Genomic DNA, 23,766 nt, shown 5'->3' with positions numbered 1-23,766 from the left:
TTCAATACAGGAGGGATCAGAGGGCCAAGCTCATTAGAGCTTACAATTTAGAATGAGTGCTGCCAGCATTGCTGCAAGGTTGAAGGGATGATCCACAAGAAAACCCGCAAACAGTTTACTGAAGACAAGCAGACTAAGGACATGGATTACTGGAACCATGTTCTGTGGTCTGATGAGACCAAGGTAAACTGATTTGGTTCAGGTGGTGCCAAGTGTGTGGCGGCAACCAGGTGAGGAGTACAAAGACAAGTGTGTCTTGCCTACAGTCAAGCATGGTGGTGGGAGTGTCATGATCTGGGGCTGCATGAGTGCTGCCGACACTGGGGAGCTACAGTCCACCGAGGGAACCATGAATGTCATCATGTACTGTGACATACTATAGCAGAACATCATGGACTGGCCAAGCATGTCTCCAGACCTAAAGCCTATTGAGCATCTGTGAGACATCCTCAAATGGAATGTGGAGGAGTGCAGGGTCTTTAACATCCACCAGCTCTGTGATGTCATCATGGAGGAGTGGAAGAGGACTCCAGTGGCAACCTGTGAAGCTCTGGTGAACTCCACGCCCAAGAGGGTTAGGGCAGTGCTGGAAGATAATGGCGGCCACACAAAATTTGGAGACTTTGGGCCCAATTAGTAAATTTTCACTTAGGCGTGTACTCACTTTTGTTGCTGGCAGATTAGTCATTAATGGCTGTGTGTTGAGTTATTTTGAGGGGACAGCAAATTCACACTGTTATACAATCTGTACACACACTACTTTACATTGTAGCAAAGTGTAATTTCTTCAGTGTCGGCACATGAAAAGATATAATAAAATATTTACAAAAATGTGAGGGATGTACTCACTTTTGTGAGATACTGTATATGTTGTATCAGGCTGTATTTCCCTCTCCAGCCTTTATTAGCTTCATTTAGCTTCAGGAGCAAAATTAAGCATTGGCACTTCTTGGTCTGGAAAACAAACTATGTGACTTATTCCATGTGACAGTGCTGGGTCAACCAGTTCTGTCACACAGGAAATTGAAAGCCCTGTGTAAGCTATGACTCTGGTGACTTGTGCATTTACTTTGCCTGCAGCAGAACAGAACAGCAGGGGAGTGAAAGGACAATAAGTATATACTGCTGGGGAGGGCTACATTTAAGTGTACCTGTTGCTTTGCCCTTTTTTTGGCATTTAATTTTATGCCCCTTTTTGAGCAAATTTATGCCCCTTTTTGGGCAGATTTATTTTAAAGTGGATCCAACACTTTTTTTGTTTTGCATAAAGGGTGATGGTTTGAGTCAGGTTTGTATTAATACCTTTGCCCCTAATGGTTAGTGGTCAAGATTAAGTCAGGTTTGTATTGCTGCCTTTGTCCCCTGTGGTCAGGACTGGGTCAGGTTTGTATTGCCCCTTGCCCTAGGGAATGAAGCAGAGGCGTAACTTGAACTTTCAGGGCCCCAGTGCAATAAAACAAAAAGAGCACCCTGGCCCCTGACCTGGGCACTTCCCATTAACCCTGGGGTCCTTTACTCCAATCTTGGGAGCCTTTATTTCGGTCCTGCAGTGGGCCACCTGCCTGCCGTCTTGGGGTCCCCCCACGGTTGTGGAGCACCAGAGCCCAGTTTCAAGTGCAGCCTTTATGACCTTGGTAGATTTGCCACTGGTGTCAGTAGTTGTTATTTTTTTAATTTATTTACCATTTTATTTATTTATTTATTACAGTTTTATTTTTTATTATTTTTTACGTTTTCTAGGATCCTGGTTGTGGGGGGGGGGGTTGACCTTTGGTAAAATATCAGTGGTCTAAACAGACCCCTGATGTCTCACTTTTGAGACAGAGAAGGGGACTGAGGACAGACTCATCAGTCCCTTTGTCTGCTGCCTTAGCTGCACAGAATTAATGAACAGGAATAGCTCTGTACAGAGTTTACCATTCATTCATAAGCTGAGGCATAATAAACAAATTTTATGAATGGAAACCAAAAAAACAAAAAACTCCATTAAGACAATGAAGAAGCCGGCAAATGATGGCTACTTCCCCGCTTTCCATTCTGACAGATCCTCTGCAATAGCCGGCGGGAGGTGGGGGGGGGGGCAGGGAAGGACACAGGAGCCCAGGGCAGTGATAGGGAAGCAGCGGGAGCAGCATGTGGCAGAACCGATACCCTGCATTTTCCCTCCTACAGCCGTGGAAAGGAGAGGAAGAGAAGCAGGCATTCAGCAGCTACATGGAGGGATCAGTTCCTCTACATGCCACTGCCCCCGCCACCCTCCTATCCTGGTGGTCCCCTGGAGAAAGAGGCCGGGTCATAAAGGTGACCCCTGTGACCCCTGTACATACACTCCTGGAATGAGAAGATATCCCCCAATGAAGACACAGTCAAAATCTTTTCAGGCAATAACTGATCATTGTAGCCATCTAGGTTGACTCAGATCCAATAGTTTAAGATATTGCAGATAGCATTCAGATTTGTCAGATCTAGCCATACATGGACTGTATATGGACTAGACATGTGCATACTGAAATATTTTGTTTTGGAATTTCGGTTTTGTCCAAAAAGTAAATTTATTTAGTTACTTGCAAAATTCGTTTTTATTTATTTTGTTTCATTAAAAAAGGCATTAGTGCCAAATTAATTACCGTATATACTCGAGTATAGGCCGACCCGAATATAAGCCGAGGCCCCTAATTTACCACAAAAAAATGGGAAAACTTATTGACTCGTGTATAATCCGAGGGTGAGACATGCCTGTCCATCCCTGTGTGTCCATCCCTGTGTGTCCAGCCCTGTGTGTCCAGCCCTGTGTGTCCAGCCCTGTGTGTCCATCCCTGTGTGTCCAGCCCTGTGTGTCCAGCCCTGTGTGTCCAGCCTACCTGCGTCCCGAGCCTGCGTCCCGAGCCTGCGTCCCGAGCCTGCGTCCTTCTGCACATACGGCGGCCATGCCAGGATCGCCGCACCTCTTCTTGTCTGTGACAGACGGCGGCCATTCCACTGTTCAAAAGCCGCGCCTCCGTCTGTGATAGGCGGAACACTCAATTTCCCAGCAGTCTGTGTTCCGCCTATCACGGACATCCTCTCATCCTCGTCCGTAGTATGAGGATGAGCGGATGTCCGTGATAGGCGGACCACTGACTGCTGGGAAATTGAGTGTTCCGCCTATCACAGACAGGGAGGCGCGGCGTTTGAATAGTGGAATGGCCGCCGTCTGTCTGCTCGACACGCTGATCGGGTAGACAGACGGCGGTGACTCGAGTATAAGCCGAGGGGAGCACTTTCAGCCTCAAAAAAGAGGCTGAAAATCTCGGCTTATACTCGAGTATATACGGTAAGGTTGAATCTGTCAATTGAAGGCTTATGGTGTCTGTCGGATGTTTTAAGAAGATTCAACGCTGCATTTGTTCATTTCCGGTCAAATGCTCCACGCACAAGCTATAGTAGAATTCTAATGTTATTTGACTAGTAATAATTATAATTATTATTACTAGTCAAACAACATTAAAATTCTTCTATAGCCTATGGGCAGGGCATTTGTCCACTCACAGCGATCATATGTTTTTAGCTGCTTTGTTGAATCTTCATGTCAAATGGTATTATACATAAAGTAAGTTGGCTGTATGTGTGTAATTAAGTTCTAGCTATTTTATTGCTCCTGCTCTTTGGTTACAATCAGCCAATAACATTCATCATCATTATTATTTTGCTTCCCCTGCCCATTCCAGCAGTGACCACTAACAGCTCTTTTACTATTGTTTCTATAATGTCAAATTTTTTCTCTCTATGTCGAATAATCTTTGACTAATAGGGTTAAGTTAGGCACATTTGGCCGCAGGTTCGATAGACACAGATTGCTATTGTCACCGTCATGTAGAATCTTCTATCTATAGCGAACTGTTCTCACAACTATAAAAAAATATATATATAGATTTTATTTTGGATCTTTCGGATTTCAGATTCTGCGTGTTCGTTATCGTTTGGTTAAAACGAACGTGAAAATCCACGAAATTTGGACCAAAATGCATTTGGACGATAACGAATGCAAATGTCTAATATAGACTAAACAGCTAAGACGAGTTCACCTATTTCGACTTTTCTAGTGCATATAATTAATATAGAATTTTTGTCGCCATGTAAATGTCTTGCATATGTTTTAATGAAATCACTACTGGACATTAAAAAATGTATTAGGATCGTATGTAATTCTTCTTGTATTGCATATCTAGATTCCTGTTTATCCTCCTGGGACCAAAAGGAAAAGCCAAGTCATACCATGAGATTGGAAGAAGTATAGCCACCTTAATGTCTGATGAGGTAATACTAAGTATTATAGTTGGCATCTATTTTATGCATTTTTGCCCTTAATACACTCCAGGTTATGACACCAGTATCAGTGTTTTTACATCAAATCATAATCAAAACATATATAAGAAAATTGAAGGAGCTGAGCAAAAAATTGGTGGCCAAAACAGCAATTGCATCCAGGCAGATATAGGAACTGTATGACACCAGATATCAGAACATAATAGATGCAGTGGGAGATTTGTCAATTTATGCTGTTGGATGGAGAAATATGTTAGATATTTTTTCATTCATAAAAAATCTGTACATATATGGCTAGCTTTAGATGTTACTGCCTATTTTGTGCTGTAGAATATTTGTGAAATGAAGTTCAAAGCTGAAACCTACATGCACACCTACCTACACACACACTGTTGGAGAACATTACACAAACTGATATAGTTAGTGCACATATAGTTTAACGTGTGGTTATTGAAAGCTCTTGTTATTCGATTTCAGGTATTTCATGACATCGCCTATAAAGCTAAAGACAGGCAGGACCTGATCGCTGGAATTGATGAATTTTTAGATGAAGTAATTGTGCTTCCACCTGGGGAATGGGACCCAACAATAAGGATAGAACCGCCAAAGACTCTTCCCTCATCTGATAAGAGGTATAGTGTTGTGTCATATACATTAACATGCATTCAGTGAGGAAACCTTATAACACAGTGACATTTATTTACTAAAGTAAAAAAAATGAGTTAAAAAATTATCACTGAGCATAGTGAGTATTGAAGTGAATGGGCTGCCCTATGCGTGATGAGCAGAAATGTGCCAAAACGCCAATAAAAAACACGTGCAGGAACGCGAGTTCTCGCAACACGGATATGTGAACGGGGCCTGACAGCGGAGTGTCCTCCACTCCCTCATATATACTTGTATAAAGCTTGCCATACACTTCAATCTAATTGTGAAAATGAAAAGAAATAATATACAATCATTAATTATGCCAAATAGAATTAAAGACAGATAAATAAAATGTAATGAAAATTGAATGAAGTGAAAAAAACATGAAAAAAACATGAAACTTTAATGAGTGAATAAAGTCCAAGTAAAAATATATCTCTAATATTATATATAAAAAATTATATATAAAAACAAGTGCAGAAGAATGTAAAAAAATGTCCAAGTGCAAAGATATATAAATAAACATATTATACACACATATATATATATATATATATATATATATATATATATATATATATATAGAGAGAGAGATTACTAATTAGTCTACAACTTGATAGAGGAGAGAAAAACTCCAATAGCGGGAGGGATCAGACAGAAAGAACAACCACCAGTAAGTGTATAGATTGGCCGCTCACATCAAGGTATGACCAAAAGGTCATATAAAGCTCAATGGATAGCTGATAGAACCCCAGATGGTACGTCTGTACAGACACCTGGCAGTCCTATGCCTCCATCCTCAAATGCTACTCCAGATATGATCTTAGAGTCAGAGAAACATCTACAATCTAAATGTACAATTTCTGTACAATTTCCTTTAGCGTTATCAAAAAACGATGGAATAGAAGGAATGGAATAGAAGGACCCATCCGAACAATCTATTCAATTTGTATCCAGTCAGACAGGCCCTTGCTCTACATAGCTGATGGTACATCTAAAGGAGATTATACAATCAGATTGTAATGTGTATGGTCACCCTAAAGAGGAGGTCCAGCTTCCTTCAGCAAAAATTGAAAGTCAGCAGCTACAAATACTGTAGCTGCTGACTTTCAGTATTAGGACACCTGCCTGTCCAGGGATCCCGTAATGTCGACACCCCAGCCGATTTTTCCATCAGCTCTCAGGTGCTGTCGCCGCTATTGCTTGTAAGGGGAGCCAGCAGTGAAGCCTTGCGGCTTCCCAGCCGGTTCCCTACCGATGCACTTTGTAAATTTCCCTGCAGCAGGGGAAGGAGGAGGGGGGCCGAGGCAAGATCACTTGGAAGTGGAAATGGGTACCTGTCAAAAACAGGTACCTCCCCCCCCCAGAAAGGTGCCAAATGTGGCACTGGAGGGGGGAGGAGGCAAGCGGAGTTTCCACTTTTGGGTGGAGCCCCGCTTTAAGGTAAGAAGTATGAAAATGGGTGGAAATAAAACCAGAGGTGGTATAGTAATGAGGACGGTGTGATCTAGAGTGTTAATACGTAACTATTTTGTGATGCACTAAAGCAGTGCATGATGGGATATGATCTACAGGAAGTGATGAAAGCAGAAAGCAGTTTTTTAAATTTCAAACAGAGAAGTGAAAATGTAAAGCTGACTTGGACTAAGTGAAAACTAAGTACATTGGAATGGCTTGGGCAGAAAATAAATCTGAAAAGGGTTATATTTTTCATAAAATGTGAAATTCTGCCTGAAAAGGTAAAGTTAGCTTTTAATATGCTTCTGCTCCTTTATTAAAGTGTTACTAAACCCAGGACCCTGCATTCACTATATCTGGTCTCCCACAGTACACAGAACATGAAAATGCAATTATTTTAGTAAATATAAATGGCTAAATACCTGTTCTCGTCAGCAGTATATAGCAGTCTTGTGACTTCTATAGCCGCGTACACACGTAGCCGTCTGTCCGACGTACTTAGTCTGGCGGACTTCCCGCCAGACTGTCCGTCGGACTTTCCGAACGGGCTACTTGCGCACACACGGCACTTTTTTAGCGGACTAATACGGCGTACTAAGTCCGCCGTACTATCCGCCCTACTTTGGAAATGAACGGACTCGCCCACACACGCGGAGGAAAGTCCGCTCATTTCGAGCACGTCTCCAGGTAGGCGGGGCCCGCGAAGGATACGTCGCTGGCCCCGCCGCCTGGTATGGACTTAAAGGGGAACCCCAACGCCGAAAAAGATCGGCGTGGGGGTCCCCCCCAAGTCCACAACAGACCCTTGTCCGAGCACGCTACCCGGCCGGCCAGGAAAGGAGGGGCGAGCGAGCGCCCCTCCCCCCTCCTCCTGAGCCTTACCAGGCCGCGTGCCCTCAACATGGGGGGGTGCCTTGGGGAAGGGGGGCCCGCGCGGCCCCCCCACCCCAAAGAAGAAGGTGCGGTGGCCCGGCAGAAGAACCGAAGAGGGGGACAAGACCCCCGAAGTCGGAAGAAGAGGCCGCGGCGAGGAAGAAAGCCGGGCTCCTCCGCTAGCAAAAGAGCTAGAAGAAGATAGCGGAGGAGTCCGGCGAGAAGACCCCCCCGAAGACGGAAGACCCCCAGAGCTGTGCAATAAAGTATTTTATCTCGTGTGTTGTGTTTTTTTTGTACTTTTATTTTACAGGTGAATGGGTAGGGGTACATTGTACCCCATACTCATTCACATAGGGTGGGGGCCGGTAAATTATTAAAGGGGGCTCCCGGATTCCGATAAGCCCCCAGCCCGCAGACCCCGACAACCAACGGCCAGGGTTGTCGGGAAGAGGCCCTTGTCCTCATCAACATGGGGACAAGGTGCTTTGGGGTGGGGGGGCCGCGCAGCCCCCCCTTCCCCAAGGCACCCCCCATGTTGAGGGCACGCGGCCTGGTACGGCTCAGGAGGGGGGGCGCTCGCTCGCCCCTCCTTTCCTGGCCGGTCAGGTAGCGTGCTCGGACAAGGGTCTGTCGTGGACTTGGGGGGAACCCCCACGCCGATTTTTTTCGGCGTTGGGGTTCCCCTTTAAGTCCATACCAGGCGGCGGGGCCAGCGACGTATCCTTCGCGGGCCCCGCCTACCTGCAGACCCGCTCGAAATGAGTGGACTTTTCTCCGGGGCGGGACTGGCATACACACGGCCGGATTGTCCGCCGAAATGTGAGAAGATTGGAGTGCGACACGGCATTCTAAGTCCGCCGTACTTTCGGGTCAAAAAAGTATGCCGGAGGCTACACACGGGGGGATTGTTTGGCGGACTTCAGTTTGCCGGACTTTTCCACCCGCTTGTTTGATCGTGTGTACGCGGCATTACAGTGTCCAACTGAGCACTTGTTAAAGCTTGTAGGAGGAGTTTTCATTCTCCTCTGACTGTCCCATGAAGCAGCATGACCCCTGACATTTTGTCGAACAGTGCTGATTGGCCGAATGCTGATCACATGAACCCCCCCAAAAAAAAAAAAACTCTTTAGCAATATATACCAAACGGAGCAAGTGCAGGGTGCCTCCTAGGGCAGGCAAAAGAGGATCAAACAGCCCTTTTACACAATGAAGAGGATTAACCCCCTTTGGTTCCACAGTCAGTACAACACGCATGCTTTACAGCATATACAGACTGATTTTACTTTTGTGGCTTTAGTAACACTTTAAGTAGTCAGGAGGCTGGGGGACAAAACATGACTCAGAAAGGAAAAAACAGCCATACTTTCCAATAGTTAACCATCATGTGGGGTTCATTACCACCACAGGGAGAGATGGCAAGATGGAGAATAGCCAGATGAAAAATGCTTGTTGCTATAACAAAAATGTACAATTAATATGGGGCATAAATTTAAGATCCTGGTATAATGTTTATTTCCTAGAATTTTGCTTTACATGAATCATGTTATGCTAAATCTCAAACTTGACCTATCTACAGGAAAAACATGTATGCTGGAGGGGAGAATGTTCAAATGAATGGAGACGCTCCTCATGATGATGGTCATGGTGGTGGAGGACACGGTGACGCTCCAGAATTAAGGAGAACTGGACGGTTAGTGACTCAGTAGTAGGGCTGTATTTAATGCACTTTCTATATCGCCATTTGGGTGTGATTCTGTGACAATAGCTTCACTTCTAAAATAGCTGCAGCACAGGGTTGGTGGAGCATTGTCAGAAATAAAAGATCATGGAGGAGAGTATCTGAATACCTACATATCTAAAGCCAAATATAAAATACACAGTTGAATTCAGCTTTATATTCATAAACCCATTCCTGCCTACCATCTGTATATAAACATTTCCCAGCACATTAACCATGTCTTGTGTTTGAGATGGGTTCTGACATATTGCTGTGAGTACTAAACTTTGCTTTTAGCAACTTGCACTTTTTAATTAAATAAATCCCATATATTAGTGGCACTGTACCTAAGCAAGATATTATTATCTTAAGGGCCCCCAATAGACTGCACTTTGATTATTATATGTCACTGATTGTATTTGTATTTAATTTTATGATTTTGTGTTGTATTTTTTGGATTTAGTGCTGCTTTAAGGTTTTATGGTTTAATTTCAGTTGGTATTACAATTGTTTAGTAGCTGCTTTATTCATACTGCAGTATTACTGCAGCATAGATTATTTCAAATTTTTAGTGTATCCCCTATGCCCTTGCATTACAATGCATCATATCACACGATAGCCCATGATCACATGTAAAAAAATTGGTGCTTGTCTGATTTTTGGCAAGTTTTGTTGTTTTGGTAGCCCATTGAATGGGCTGTCTTAAAAATGCATATTGATGTGCATGCATTAACGCAACACAATGGACTGTCTAGGTGAACAGTAAATGGGTCCTTGGCATTTAATTCCTAAACAACAGCTGGTTAACCAATATAGATAGCGTAGATATTCACATTGTAGCTAGTGGATAGCAGTAAAAGTTAGTGAAATTATATACTAATTTGGATTGTCTTTCCCCTTTTGAAATACATATTTTTCTTTTTAAACTTTCCTAGGTTTTGTGGGGGGTTAATTGAGGATATCAAGAGAAAAGCACCTTTTTTTGCAAGTGACTTTTACGATGGTCTAAGCATCCAGTCACTTTCAGCCATGCTCTTCATTTACCTGGGAACTGTGACCAATGCTATTACCTTCGGAGGTCTTCTTGGAGACGCTACAGAAAACATGCAGGTAATGAGAAGTAATGAGAAGTGTTCAACAATTCCCCATCACCCAGAAACCTGATAATTGGCCACACACACGTGTCCTCATCACCAAGGCCTGGTCATCAGACATTTATCTCACCTATATCAGCCAGCTGCAGAATCTAGCTACCAGATATAAATTGCATCTGTTTCTCGTCAGCTATGCCCAGAACCTGAACATTATTGGATGTGTATTTCCCCTGGTCCTCAACAGCTAACCTCTAAAGAAAATGACAAGAAATGCATTTCACCAAGTTTCTAAACCTGTTCATTTCATGTATCCCTCATTTATACAGCATTAGAACCTAGTTTTGATGTGTTTTTCAAATGTTCCTCATCACCTAGCCACAGAAGCTGATCATAAGCCCATCATCAGGAAGACTCTGGACTATCGAATCATATGTTTTACCCTATGCTTTATTCTTGGGCAATACACCTAATTATCAAAAAATGCATTTCACCAGTGCCTCGTTAGCCAGCCCCAGAACCTGTGTAGCTCAAACTACATACCTTATTAATAGGACAAGTGGGCAACTTTCATTCAGTAAACAGGTTCAGTAAAAATAGTATTTCCTCTTACCATATCATTTTTTTTCAAATGTTCTAGAGAAATAGATTTACTGCATATCATTAGCTATATGCCATCTATAGTACATATAGTTATATAGATATCAAATATTTGTTTTGTAATTCTATGTAAGCTTTACCCTATATCTTTGAAGCCACATTAAAATCAGAATAACAGACAAATAAATAGCTCCCAAGATGTGTTCATGTTAATCCAGTAGTCAGTTTAGTTTATCATTCTGAATAGTGATTTGCTTATAAGAAAGATGTCCAATAAAAACAACATTTGGATGTTATGGTGAATTATTTCTGCACTGGCCATGATAACTCATCTACTTTGACAACAGCTGGTTAATATGAACAAAGTAACACTGTCTCCAAACAATTGCTTGTAAGATCCTTGCATCCCCTTTCCATGACGTTAATAAATTAAGAGTCTCCTTTCTAAGATAGCATTTTGTCTCTAATTTAGCTAGAGTCAAACTTAAACAGGAACTCATAATTGTTGTTCTTGGTGCCAGTAGTGTTCATGTGGGAAAGAAATGGTAAAGTAAGCTATGTTATTGGGGCCATAATTTAAGACACGCTATTACTGTAATTATTTCAAGCGGTCATCCACTAGGTCTGTCCTCTGTTATCAAGTAATGGTCAAGTACAATTCAATTGATACTCCTTTTGTGCCATACATTAATGACTTTGCTATACTGTATTTGTCACTGTGTCCATAATATGTTAACAATCGGAAAATAATCTTCCTTGTATATAAAATGTATTGTGATGAATGTTTTTAATATTCTAGCATATTTTATTCAAACAATCATTGTAACTGAAAAAGCAGCACTCTTCTTTTCATACACCTTGTCATTTCATTCTACTGATGCATTCGGTGTAAGAGCAGTAATAGCGCTATATGCTCTTAAAAATATCATAAGGCTAAAAGGGATTATACCCCTGGACTTGTATGGCCCTTATTATCTCTTGTACCAAATGGCTGCTACTCCATTCTAGGCTTCATTATAAAGCATATACAGTATACCATACAGTAAATCATTCGATTTTTATAATGTTTTGATTGATCAGCTCTAACTAAATTTAAGCCAATGCCTAAACCTGAAGTTCAGGCACTTCTGATAATCATAATTACACAAATTGTGTCAAATCTAATGGCATTTATATAATATACTGTATATTAAATGTTCTATATCTTAACAAACCTATGGCTTGTTGTATGAAAGACAACAATAAGCACAGTGTGCTTATTGTTACTCAAAAAACTGCCCTGAAATGTCTAATGTAATTGATATGCCTAATGTTTCCTTGAGTTGCAATTCGAAGTAGGAAGTAGGAAGTCAGCTTTGTGTAACCTTATACTGTATATCTTCACATAAGGCAGTAAAACGTTCTTAATTCTGGAGTGTAGAGGCAATTATTATTATTATTATTATACAGGATTTATATAGCGCCAACAGTTTTCACAGCACTTTACAACATGAGGGCAGACAGTACACTTACAATACAAATCAATACAGAAGGGATCAGAGGGCCCTGCTCGTTAGAACTTACACTCTAGAAGGGAATTATGATTCTCTTTGCTAAATTCAGACCCTGACCAGTTATTAAAATTTTTATAAAAAATAAGTGTTGAACAAGTTCAAATGTTTTAATACATTTTTTAATGCATTTTTTAAATAATTATTAATGATTTGTCTTTTAAATAACTCACTGATAAAAAAAAAAAATCACAAAAAGCTCTTCTCCAGTCAGCCCTGGAAGACCCAGTTATTCCCCATTTGGCAGCCAGGATCTTACTTGTGATACACTGCATAGAGAAGGCGAAGGCAGGCTCTTAGTCACAGTCCATGCTGCAAAGCCACTTCTGCCCTTCCTGGGTAGTCACTTTTGACCACTGTCTGTAGGGCAGTCATACGTCAGTGGCCAGACGGAGTGGTTACATATGTAAATTAGGGCCTAGCTGTTGAGTTTTACAGTGTAAAAATAAGCATGTCTGTAACCACACTTTGTATTCTGCTTGGGCTGCACATTTTAGGGTAAGTGTGTTTGATGCAGCTGGTGGCTCAAATTTTGCAGGTACTTCTGTATTTACAAGAAATGAAAGAGTTTATTTTACTGACCTTTTTTACATGGGACATACACAGTTCCCTTTGTAGAGGCAGTATGTTTAAAGGCCATACTTGTGCACATTTTATCACTTATCACAAATGAGAAAAGCATGGTCTGCATTACCATAGACTGTAATTCGAAGCCATTAAAAAAATAAGGATACTGTTACGGATTCAGGGAGAGTCAGGATGAATGTCAGATGTATTATCGTTCTCCTCACATTTAGTATCAACTATTCATTTTCTGTTTTTTTACTGGTAAGCTAATATATACATTTAAATATAACAGAAGCTTCTGTTCTTCTCTAGGGTGTATTGGAGAGCTTCTTGGGCACTGCTGTCTCAGGTGCTGTTTTTTGCCTTTTTGCTGGCCAGCCACTAACAATTCTGAGCAGCACGGGTCCTGTCCTTGTGTTTGAGAGACTGTTATTTAACTTCAGCAAGTAAGTCACATTTACAAGTTCCATGAAAAAATTTCATAAGAATGTGCAAGTTAAATTCCTACAAGCACCACAACGTTATCAGCCTTATTTAATAAAAAGTGTGCTAATTCTTGAGTGACATCTATTTACCCAAGCCATGATAAATTTAGATTGGCAGTTATGGGTCACTGCATTTAAGAATTAGTGTTTTAGGTAAACATATCAAAACCTGGGTAATTCAGACTGAACATATAATCAAAAATACACGTGCAGAGGCATCTATCTGTGGAAAATGAATTTCAAAGGGATCAATAGATATACAAATGTAGGCAGTCAAAGTTATAAGTACAGTTTATTTCAACTGTTGCTGTAAAAGTGTCACTCCATGAGCCTTCTTATTGTTCCTTTAACCACTTCAGCCCCGGACCAATTAACAGCCTAAGGACCAGAGGTCTTTTTACAATTTCGCACTGCACTGCTTTAACTGGTAATTGCGCGGTCATGCAATGTTGTATCCAAACGAAATTTGCGTCCTTTTCTTCCCACAAATAGAGATTTCTTTTGATGGTATTTGATTGCCTCTGCGATTTTTACTTTTTGCGATATAAATGGAAAAAGACCGAAAATTTCGAGAAAAAAATATATTTTCTACTTTTTGTTATAAGAAAAATCGAATAAACTCAATTTTAGTCATACATTTAGGGCAAAATTTATTCAGCCACATGTCTTTAGTAAAAAAAATGTCAATAAGCGTATATTTATTGGTTTGCGCAAAAGTTATAGCGTCTACAAACTAGAATACATTTTCTGGAATTTACACAGCTTTTAATTTATGACTGCCTATCTCATTTCTTGAGGTGCTAAAATGGCAGGGCAGTACAAACCCCCCCAAATGACCCCATTTTGGAAAGTAGACACCCCAAGGAAATTGCTGAGGGGCATGTTGAGCCCATTGAATATTTTTTTTTGTCCCAAGTGATTGAATAATGACACAAAAAAAAAAAAGTTTACAAAAAGTTGTCACTAAATGATATATTGCTCACACATGCCATAGTTATATGTGGAATTGCACCCCAAAATATATTCTGCTGCTTCTCCTGAGTACGGGGATACCACATATGTGGGACTTTTTGGGAGTCTAGCCGCATACGGCACCCCGAAAACCAATTACTGCCTTCAGGATTTCTAAGGGTGCAAATTTTTGATTTCACGCCTCACTACCTATCAGAGTTTCGAAGGCCATAAAATGCCAAAATAACACAAACCCCCCCCCCCAAATGACCCCATTTTGGAAAGTAGACACCCCAAGGAAATTGCTGAGGGGCATGTTGAGCCCATTGAATATTTTTTTTTTGTCCCAAGTGATTGAATAATGACACAAAAAAAAAAAAAAGTTTACAAAAAGTTGTCACTAAATGATATATTGCTCACACATGCCATAGTTATATGTGGAATTGCACCCCAAAATATATTCTGCTGCTTCTCCTGAGTACGGGGATACCACATATGTGGGACTTTTTGGGAGTCTAGCCGCGTACGCCACCCCGAAAACCAATCACTGCCTTCAGGATTTCTAAGAGTGCAAATTTTTGATTTCACTCCTCACTACCTATCACAGTTTCGAAGGCCATAAAATGCCAAAATAACACAAAACCCCCCCAAATGACACCATTTTGGAAAGTAGACACCCCAAGCTATTTACTGAGAGGCATGTTGTGGCAAAATATAAAATATTTCATGGACTCAAGTTGCAGAAATATTACAATTTTTTTTTTTGCACAAAGTTGTCACTAAATGATATATTGCTCACACATGCTATGGGCATAAGTGAAATTACACCCCAAAATAAATTCTGCTGCTTCTCCCGAGTACGGGGATACCACATGTGGGGGACTTTTTGGGAGTCTAGCTACGTACGAGACCCCAAAAACCAAGCACTGCCTTCCGGATTTAAATATAAAACGCTACAAAAAAAACTGTTAGCGATCGCAGGGATCAGGCCTGACTCTGCGAACGCTGCAGTTATGTGTTTAGTGTTTTGTAAGTGACAGTGATCGATCGATACTGCACTTGGGTGGGCTGGGCGGAGGGGCAAAACGCAGGTGCCAGCAGGTATCTGGGCTGATCCCGCTAACAATGCATTTTTTTGGAACCCTAAACTGCTGGGGACGCTAGTATAGATCTTATCAGATCAGATATTGATCTGTTCAGATTCTATACCACTACGGGAGGTGTATGCTTTGCGCGTGGGTGTTAGCAGTACTGGCACTAACCTAGCGCTGCCTGGGGCGACGCAGACCCTGACCCTAAAACCTAATTGATATCACCCGCCGGGTGATCAGGAGGTTAAACCTTTATTGGGTAATAAATGGTGGGTGCCCTGATGCTATAAAAAGCAAACTAACTAACCAGAGTCACCCGTAACACTTATATGGTGATCACTGGTGAAAGGGTTAACTAGGGGCAATCAGGGGGTTAAAATCTTTATTAGGTAGTGAATGGGGGTCCCTGGTGCTATATAAAAACCTGACGGGGAACCTAAATAACTAATTGGCTAACCAGCATCACCAGTGGCACTTATATGGTGATCGCTGGTGAAAGGGTTAACTAGGGGCAATCGGGGAGTTAAAACCATTATTGGGTAGTATATCGGGGTACCTAGCGCTATAAAAACCTGGCGGTGAACCTAAAAAAATAACTAGCTACCTAGCAGCACTAGTGACACTAATGCAGCGATCAGAAAAATGATCGCTTAGTGACACTGGCAAAAGGGGGTGAAAGGGTTAACTAGGGGCAATCAGGGGGTTAAAACCATTATTGGGTAGTATATCGGGGTACCTAGCGCTATAAAAACCTGGCGGTGAACCTAAAAAAATAACTAGCTACTTAGCGGCACCAGTGACACTAATGCAGCGATCAGAAAAATGATCGCTTAGTGATACTGGCAAAAGGGGGTGAAAGGGTTAACTAGGGGCAATCAGGGGGTTAAAACCATTATTGGGTAGTATATCGGGGTACCTAGCACTATAAAAACCTGGCGGTGAACCTAAAAAAATAACTAGCTACCTAGCGACACTAGCGACACTAATGCAGCGATCAGAAAAATGATCGCTTAGTGACACTGGCAAAAGGGGGTGAAAGGGTTAACTAGGGGCAATCAGGGGGTTAAAACCATTATTGGGTAGTATATCGGGGTACCTAGCGCTATAAAAACCTGGCGGTGAACCTAAAAAATAACTAGCTACTTAGCGGCACCAGTGACACTAATGCAGCAATCAGAAAAATGATCGCTTAGTGATACTGGCAAAAGGGGGTGAAAGGGTTAACTAGGGGCAATCAGGGGGTTAAAACCATTATTGGGTAGTATATCGGGGTACCTAGCACTATAAAAACCTGGCGGTGAACCTAAAAAAATAACTAGCTACCTAGCGACACTAGCGACACTAATGCAGCGATCAGAAAAATGATCGCTTAGTGACACTGGCAAAAGGGGGTGAAAGGGTTAACTAGGGGCAATCAGGGGGTTAAAACCATTATTGGGTAGTATATCGGGGTACCTAGCGCTATAAAAACCTGGAGGTGGACCTAAAAAGATAACTAGCTACCTAGCGACACTAGCGACACTAATGCAGCGATCAGAAAAATGATCGCTTAGTGACACTGGCAAAAGGGGGTGAAAGGGTTAACTAGGGGCAATCAGGGGGTTAAAACCATTATTGGGTAGTATATCGGGGTACCTAGCGCTATAAAAACCTGGCGGTGAACCTAAAAAAATAACTAGCAATTGTGTTCAGATACTCCAAAAAATATGCCAATATTCATGTATTCATTTTGTGTGCCTATGTGTGCCTAGTGTTGGTGCACACTTACTTTCACTCTTCTCCTCGTAGTCCGGTCAAAAAGACCGCCCCGAGGAGAATGACATCACTTCCTCCCTGCCTGTGTTTACTATACACAGTGGGAGGAAGCTTCTCATTCGCCAGGAGCGATCGAGAGGGGGTGGCCAGAAACCAACGGCCATCCCCTCATCCCGGATCGCTCCTGAAGCGAAACGGACCGCCGCATCCAGCGGGAGGGGGTCCGATCGGACCCCCCACCCGCTGGAAGGCAAGCACGTACATGTACGTGCTTGTGCCTGTACATGCCATTGTGATGACATACATTGGCATGCGGCGGTCCTTAAGTGATTAATGTGGTTGGTGGCCTCACTCACTCCAGCTACTTCTGCTCATTGTATTGATACACTCTTTTCACTAATGGTAACTTCAGCTTATGTATTATCATCATATGCACCCTTTTTGAACAATACTGCATATCACATAATTTTGTATTGTATGTGTTGTATTTTTTAGAATAGCGATGGCTTTAGTGTTAGTTCACACCAGATGCTGTTCCATTCAGTTCTGTGCGCTTTTTTTCTGCACAAAATGCACGTATAGTGTCTTCAATGTATTCCAATGGCTCTAGTTCACACCATGCAGTCAGTTTCCGGACGGTTTCTGCACCGAAAAACTGACCAAAAAATGACTGCACGCTGTGAACTAGAGCCATTGGAATACATGGAAAACACTGAGCATGCATTTATAGTGCAGAAAAAAGTGCACGGAACTGAACGGAACTGCAACTGGTGTGAACTGGCCCTTAAAGCTTTATTTTTTTTTTCCATGCCTGATTTTGCCCCTGTCTTTTAATTTTCTAGAGATAATGGGTTTGACTACTTAGAGTTCCGCTTGTGGATTGGCCTTTGGTCAGCTTTCCAGTGTCTCATATTGGTGGCAACAGATGCTAGTTCCCTGGTCAAGTATTTTACACGGTTCACTGAAGAAGGCTTTGCCTGTCTTATCAGCTTCATCTTCATTTATGATGCTTTTAAAAAAATGATCAAGTTTTCAGATTACTACCCAATCAACTCAGATTTTACAGTCTATGATGCTACCTTGTTTAACTGTGCCTGCCTCCCGAAGGATCCAAGTAAGTATCTACAGATTCTGTTAATATTTTGTTTTTGCTACATGTGCACCTAGAAGAATGAAATATGGCAACTGTAGAATTTATTGCCCTTTTGTAAAAGGCTGCTTTGTTCTCCTGTGCATTCATTATTTATGTCTGCTTACGATGGGGTTGCATGGTATAGTTTAATGCAGTTGCTCATTCTGAATTCGCACCAGTTAACTTCAAATTGCAGTAAATTATGGAAACCAGTCAAAAGTTATCTAACTAGATCATTGATGTGAGTTTCTGTACTTTGAGCGTTTTTACATTTACTTTGATATGCTTTGATATGAAATATATGATGCTCATTACACCTCCTTTTTACATAAGCCAGTTTATTTCTAGGAACTTGAAATTAAATACCATATTACACTGTCAGTATGTGCTGAAGATGGTTAGTTGTTCTTCCATATAATATATAATTATGCCCTGTACACACGGTCAGACTTTTCCGATGGAAAATGTGCGATCGGATCGTGTTGTTCCGATTGTTTGAAAGTTTGAGAGCAGGATCTAAAATTTTCTGACAACAAAATCCGATTGTTTGAATTCCAATCGTGTGTAGACAATTTCGAGAGGGACAAATTGCCACTCATGCTCAGAATGAATTACAAGACGAAAGCTATTGGCTACTGGCCCGTTTATAGTCCCATCATACGTGTTGTGCATCACCGCGTTCAGAACGATCTGATTTTCCGACAACTTTGTGCGACCATGTGTATGCAAGACAAGTTTGGGCCAAAATCCGTCGGAAAAAAATCCGACGGATTTTGTAGTCGGAATGCCCAACCCTGTGTACAGGGTATTATTGTATAATCCTAATTAAATTATTACATTGAAAAATAATTTAAAAAAATAATCTCAATTAAATAATAAATACTGGCATTTACTGGCAGGAGAAAAGAGACCATTTTTTACAGGCTGCCAGTGAAAATACTGATGGTTTGCAACACTGGTGCTCTGTTGTGCAAATTTTCAATAGCTCCTGTGGTCCAAAAATCACTCTGCCCCCTTCCCACCTCCCACAAACAACTATTGGTCAGTGAGGCTAAACATTGCAATTATGATCACAGGAACAGGTTGACATTTGTTTAATGGGTTTTGGGGCTCCTGGCATGCTCAGTAAAGCATAGGACTATTCACAGAGGCTTGCTGTATGTATCTACTGACAGTTTAAAATGAAAAAGCTTAATTTTGGGATTGTTTAAAAAGGTCCACAAGTGTGCCCCGTTTCCTCACACTGCAAAGGTTAAATGCTTGGTAAGCCTAGGGGTAGAGGAATGATACTTACCTTATTCCTAGTCTTGGTAGGCTTCTGGTACTCTTCTTTTTGACAATCCTGGTTGTGTGTGTGCCCTCACCTTCCTCACATATAATGCAGAACTACTGGTTCTATATTGAGCGTTATGACGTCTGAATGTGAAGAGAACAGGCTTTGGGGGACCAGTCACACAGCTAGCTGGAGGGAGTATTGGGTAAGTATTACAGCTTATTTCTCTACTCCTACTCTTTTTTTAATACCAAACATGTCATACTTACCCTGCACTGTACAATGGTTTTGCACAGAGCAGCCCCAATCCTCTTCTTCTTGGGTCCCCTGCTGGTGCTCCTGTCTCCTCCCCCCTGCCAAGTACCCCCAGATCAAGCTGCTTGGTATGGGGGGCACTCGTGCTTGCTCACTCCCGAGCTGCCTTTGTGGCTGTTAGTCACACAGAGCGTGGCTGGGTCCCACCCCTGCTCCCTCCTCACTGGCTGTGATTGACAGCAGCAGAAGCCAATGGCTCCTGCTGCTGTGTCTCAGCCAATGAGGAGGGAGAGTCTTGGGAGAGCTGCTGCTTTCGTGCACAGCGCTGGATCGAGATTGGGCTTCAGTATGTACTAGGAGGCTGAGGGGGGGGGGGGGGTCTGCACACTGAAGTTTTTTTACCTTCATGCATGGATTGAACAATTCCAAGTGTGAACGGGCCCCGAAAAAAAACCTGCCTGTTCGCAAATATTTTTTTTTAATTAAAGTTCCACCTTATTAAAAGATGATCTAACAGTTTATTACTGTACATATTGCTTATTGAGGGTCTTCTTGTTCTTGACGGATCAAAGGCCTAGATGTACGTGTAGCTTTTTCATATTTGCGCAGTCATAATTGATGTTCTTGATGCGCATCTCTGCATTCTTGGGAAATGTTTCTATGCAGTTACAGATCATTGTTGAAAGAAAATCACTTTGCTTTGACCACATTTAGTAAGCAAGCATGCACAAGCTAATGCCATTGCAATTAACCTTAAGGTTCCTGTAACTTCTGAACCAGGAGATTGGAATAACAATCATTTTTCAACAGACCACATGTTGATCATTTCCTGTTGTGTTGACTGCAAAAGCCAATACAGTAAACATTAAATTCAGAAAAGAAAACAACACATAGGCCCTGCTGATTGTGGGAAAAGCCATGAACTGTATGTAGTGAAGTATGGGTTACATTTACCAGGCTGGATTCCAGCTTTTCTATTTCTGTAATACATTTAAAAATGTGTTTTATTGCATTTGTACACACATTTGTGGACACATTTTAAGGTCCAGAATGAGGAAACCAGGAGCAGCCTACCCATGTATGCAAAGTGCTGGATTTACCAAAGGCGTGTAAGCTGTTTGCTTTGCTAAGGAATTTACACTTTGCAAGATCATTTTTACTTAGCTTAGTAATTGAGGTCAAGCTCTGCTGACTTCCATCCTCCAATCACGTGCAAACAAAATTACATTTTTTTTCTCTTATGTCCCTTACGCATGATTGGGTATCGTTTTCAAGGCAAATTTTTACTGTATTCGCACAGGGAAATTCTTTTTCAAAGTGAAAAGCCTATTTGCCTTTAGTACATCAACCACTAGGGGACAAGGAAACAGGAGTGAGCTAGTAAGAGTCCATCATTTTACTAGATTACTTCATTGGGGATTGGGGGGGGGGGGGGGCAGGGTTGAATGAATCAGTGCAAAGGGAAATCTCGTGGCTACATGTACATTTGCCTAATCTAGTTTCAGTCTTGGTTTGAGCAAGCCAATTTCCATATGAAAACATACACTATATTGTCAAAAGTATTGGAATGCCTGCCTATACATGCTCATGAACTTTAATGGCATCTTAGGCCATAAAGCAATATCCATAAAGGCCTGAATGAGCAAGTTTGGGGTGCAGAAACTTGACTGGCCTTCACAGAGTCCTGACCTCAACCCGCTAGAATACCTTTGGGATGAATTAAAGTGGAGACTGCAAGCTAGGCCCTCTCATCCAACATCAGTGCATATCAAAATGTTCACTCTCCTGCACCGTGCGGTAGTCCCAACGTGTTATCAGACTCTTATCTTGACATGTTAAGCCCCATAAACACGATCAGATTTTCTGCTGAATTTTGTCTTCAGATTTACCAAAACCATGTAGTGGAAGGGCCTACCTGATTGCTTACAAATTGAAACGCCTAACATTTGACCTCATATTATATGATTTTGGTAAATCTGAAGGAAAAAATCAGCAGAAAATCTGATAGTGTGTATGGGGCTTTAGTATATGTGGATAATGCACACCTCGCTGCCTTCCAAAGACTGGGGAAGTCCAAATAAACTGAAAGCATAGAAGAACACAGACGGCGCATAAGCCTAGCGCATTATTCTCAATACATGTTTTTATTTAATAACATAGAGGTGAATATACTCACAAACCAGTACTTGTGTCATAGCAGTATCATAAAATCATCCGCTTAAATCAATATGCGAAACGCTACAACAGTTGTAGACACATTGGCTAACGCGTTTCAAGGTTTCCTTCTCCTTCAGAGTCTACAGAACATGTCAGTTTCACATACTTATATATGGTATACTGACTTGCTAGTAACCCCTTAATGGGTCAATCTCATCATTTCATAGTGACGAATGCAATCAAATGGTGTGTAGATAGGTGAAGTGAAATAAAATAACATACAATATCTAGTATATAGTATACAGTAGCATATAATTAATTCCTGAACAGTTACACACTGGCCTAAATCAAATATCAGTGAATCTTACAATAAATATCACAATAAATGTCACAATAAAAATGGGTAAAAATGAAAGAATAAAACAAATGAATAACAAATTGAAAATATTCACCTCTATTTGATTAAATACAAACATGTATTGAAGATAGTGTGCTAGGCCTATGCACCCTCTGTGTTCTTCTATGCTTTCATCCAACATCAGCGCCTGATCTCACAAATGCACTTCTGGAAGAATGGTCAAACATTCCCATAGACACACTCAAAAACCTTGTGGACGGCCTTCCCAGAAGAGTTGAAGCTGTTATAGCTGTAAAGGGAGGGCCAACTCAATATTGGACCCTACGGACTAAGACTGGGATGCCATTAATGTTCATGTGTGTGTGTAAAGGCAGGCGTCACAATACTTTTGACTATATAGTGTATGACTAGAATAGCAGAAGCTTATAAGTGTAAAAAGTAGCATAAGAACATAGGTGTATGTGCAGCGAAAACTTGTTTTCTTAAAGTGGTTGTAAACTCTTACATATACCCAGTCAATTAATTATCCCCAGTTGATACACAGAGATTAAACAAATCCTTCTGTATAAGTTGAATCTGCAATCTTCTCTTCTCTACATTCCGTCAAAGTCCAGAATTTATAAAGCTTGTCTGAGAGTTCAAAAAATGAGGGCAGAAAGCTGAAAATACACACTACAGAGTTCATTGAGGAGAGCTCTGAGAGCTGATTGGAGGAAAGGAACTAACCCCCCTTCACACAGCACACAGCAACAGAGGGGAGGCTGTCAATCTGCTGGAGGTCCCTCCCCTGTCACCATTTTTCTCTTGGTGTCAGGAAAACTTGTCAGAAGTGACTTATGCTGATAGCAGAGGAATGGGGCAACAGACAGAAATTACATTTAATGCTCTTAATTGAGACAAGTACACACTATAGGGGGACATGCTTTGTTCATATTTTATGTCTGAGATTTACAACCACTTTAAGCTGTTATACAGTAGTAGAATTTAATTTGAAAAGTTTAATTTTAAGAACATTCATTCGATTTTCTACTCATTAGTGAGGTCAAAACAATATTAGTGAAGAAAATTCAAAGGAGCAGAAAAGGGAATATTTTTCTCAAGCAAACTAATTTCTAACAGTGTATGTGGTCTCCGTTCAGTAAAGTACATTCATTCCAAAATTGAATGTTAAAGAGGAAGTAAACTCTCAAACTCTGAAGCTTCTTTTCATTTAGTCCATTATAATAAGTAATTATCAAACTATAGCCACTGTAATCCAGCCCAAATCGCATATTACTTACTGTTTAACCACCTCAATACAGTGCAGTTACACCCCCTTCCTGACCAGACCAATTTTCAGCTTTCAGCGCTCTCACAGTTTGAATGACAATTACTCAGTCATGCAACACTGTACCCATATGAAACTTGCGTCCTTTTTTCCACACAAATAGAGCTTTCTTTTAGTGGTATTTAATCACTAGTGAGTTTTTTATTTTTTGTGCTATAAATAAAATAAAA

The 23,766-nt window shown here is 41.3% G+C and overlaps 1 protein-coding gene across 13 annotated transcripts in view; it reads left to right on the top strand.

The window, feature by feature from the left end:
• Positions 1-23,766, top strand: part of SLC4A4 (solute carrier family 4 member 4) — a 310,000-nt gene that overhangs the window by 240,645 nt on the left and 45,589 nt on the right. For all 13 annotated transcript variants that reach the window (XM_077476447.1, XM_077476449.1, XM_077476455.1 and 10 more), the window contains 6 exons: positions 4,209-4,296; positions 4,783-4,937; positions 8,864-8,977; positions 9,940-10,114; positions 13,125-13,258; positions 17,937-18,208. In XM_077476447.1, the coding sequence (XP_077332573.1) occupies positions 4,209-4,296; positions 4,783-4,937; positions 8,864-8,977; positions 9,940-10,114; positions 13,125-13,258; positions 17,937-18,208 (938 nt within the window). The remainder of the gene's footprint in view (positions 1-4,208; positions 4,297-4,782; positions 4,938-8,863; positions 8,978-9,939; positions 10,115-13,124; positions 13,259-17,936; positions 18,209-23,766) is intronic.

Source organism: Lithobates pipiens, unplaced genomic scaffold (genome assembly GCF_037356315.1).
Source record: "Lithobates pipiens isolate NorthernLeopardFrog02 unplaced genomic scaffold, aLitPip1_a1.2 Scaffold_13, whole genome shotgun sequence".
NCBI lineage: Eukaryota > Metazoa > Chordata > Amphibia > Anura > Ranidae > Lithobates > Lithobates pipiens.
The sequence above is the reverse complement of the archived record's forward strand: the minus strand, read 5'-3'. Positions and strand labels throughout refer to the sequence as shown.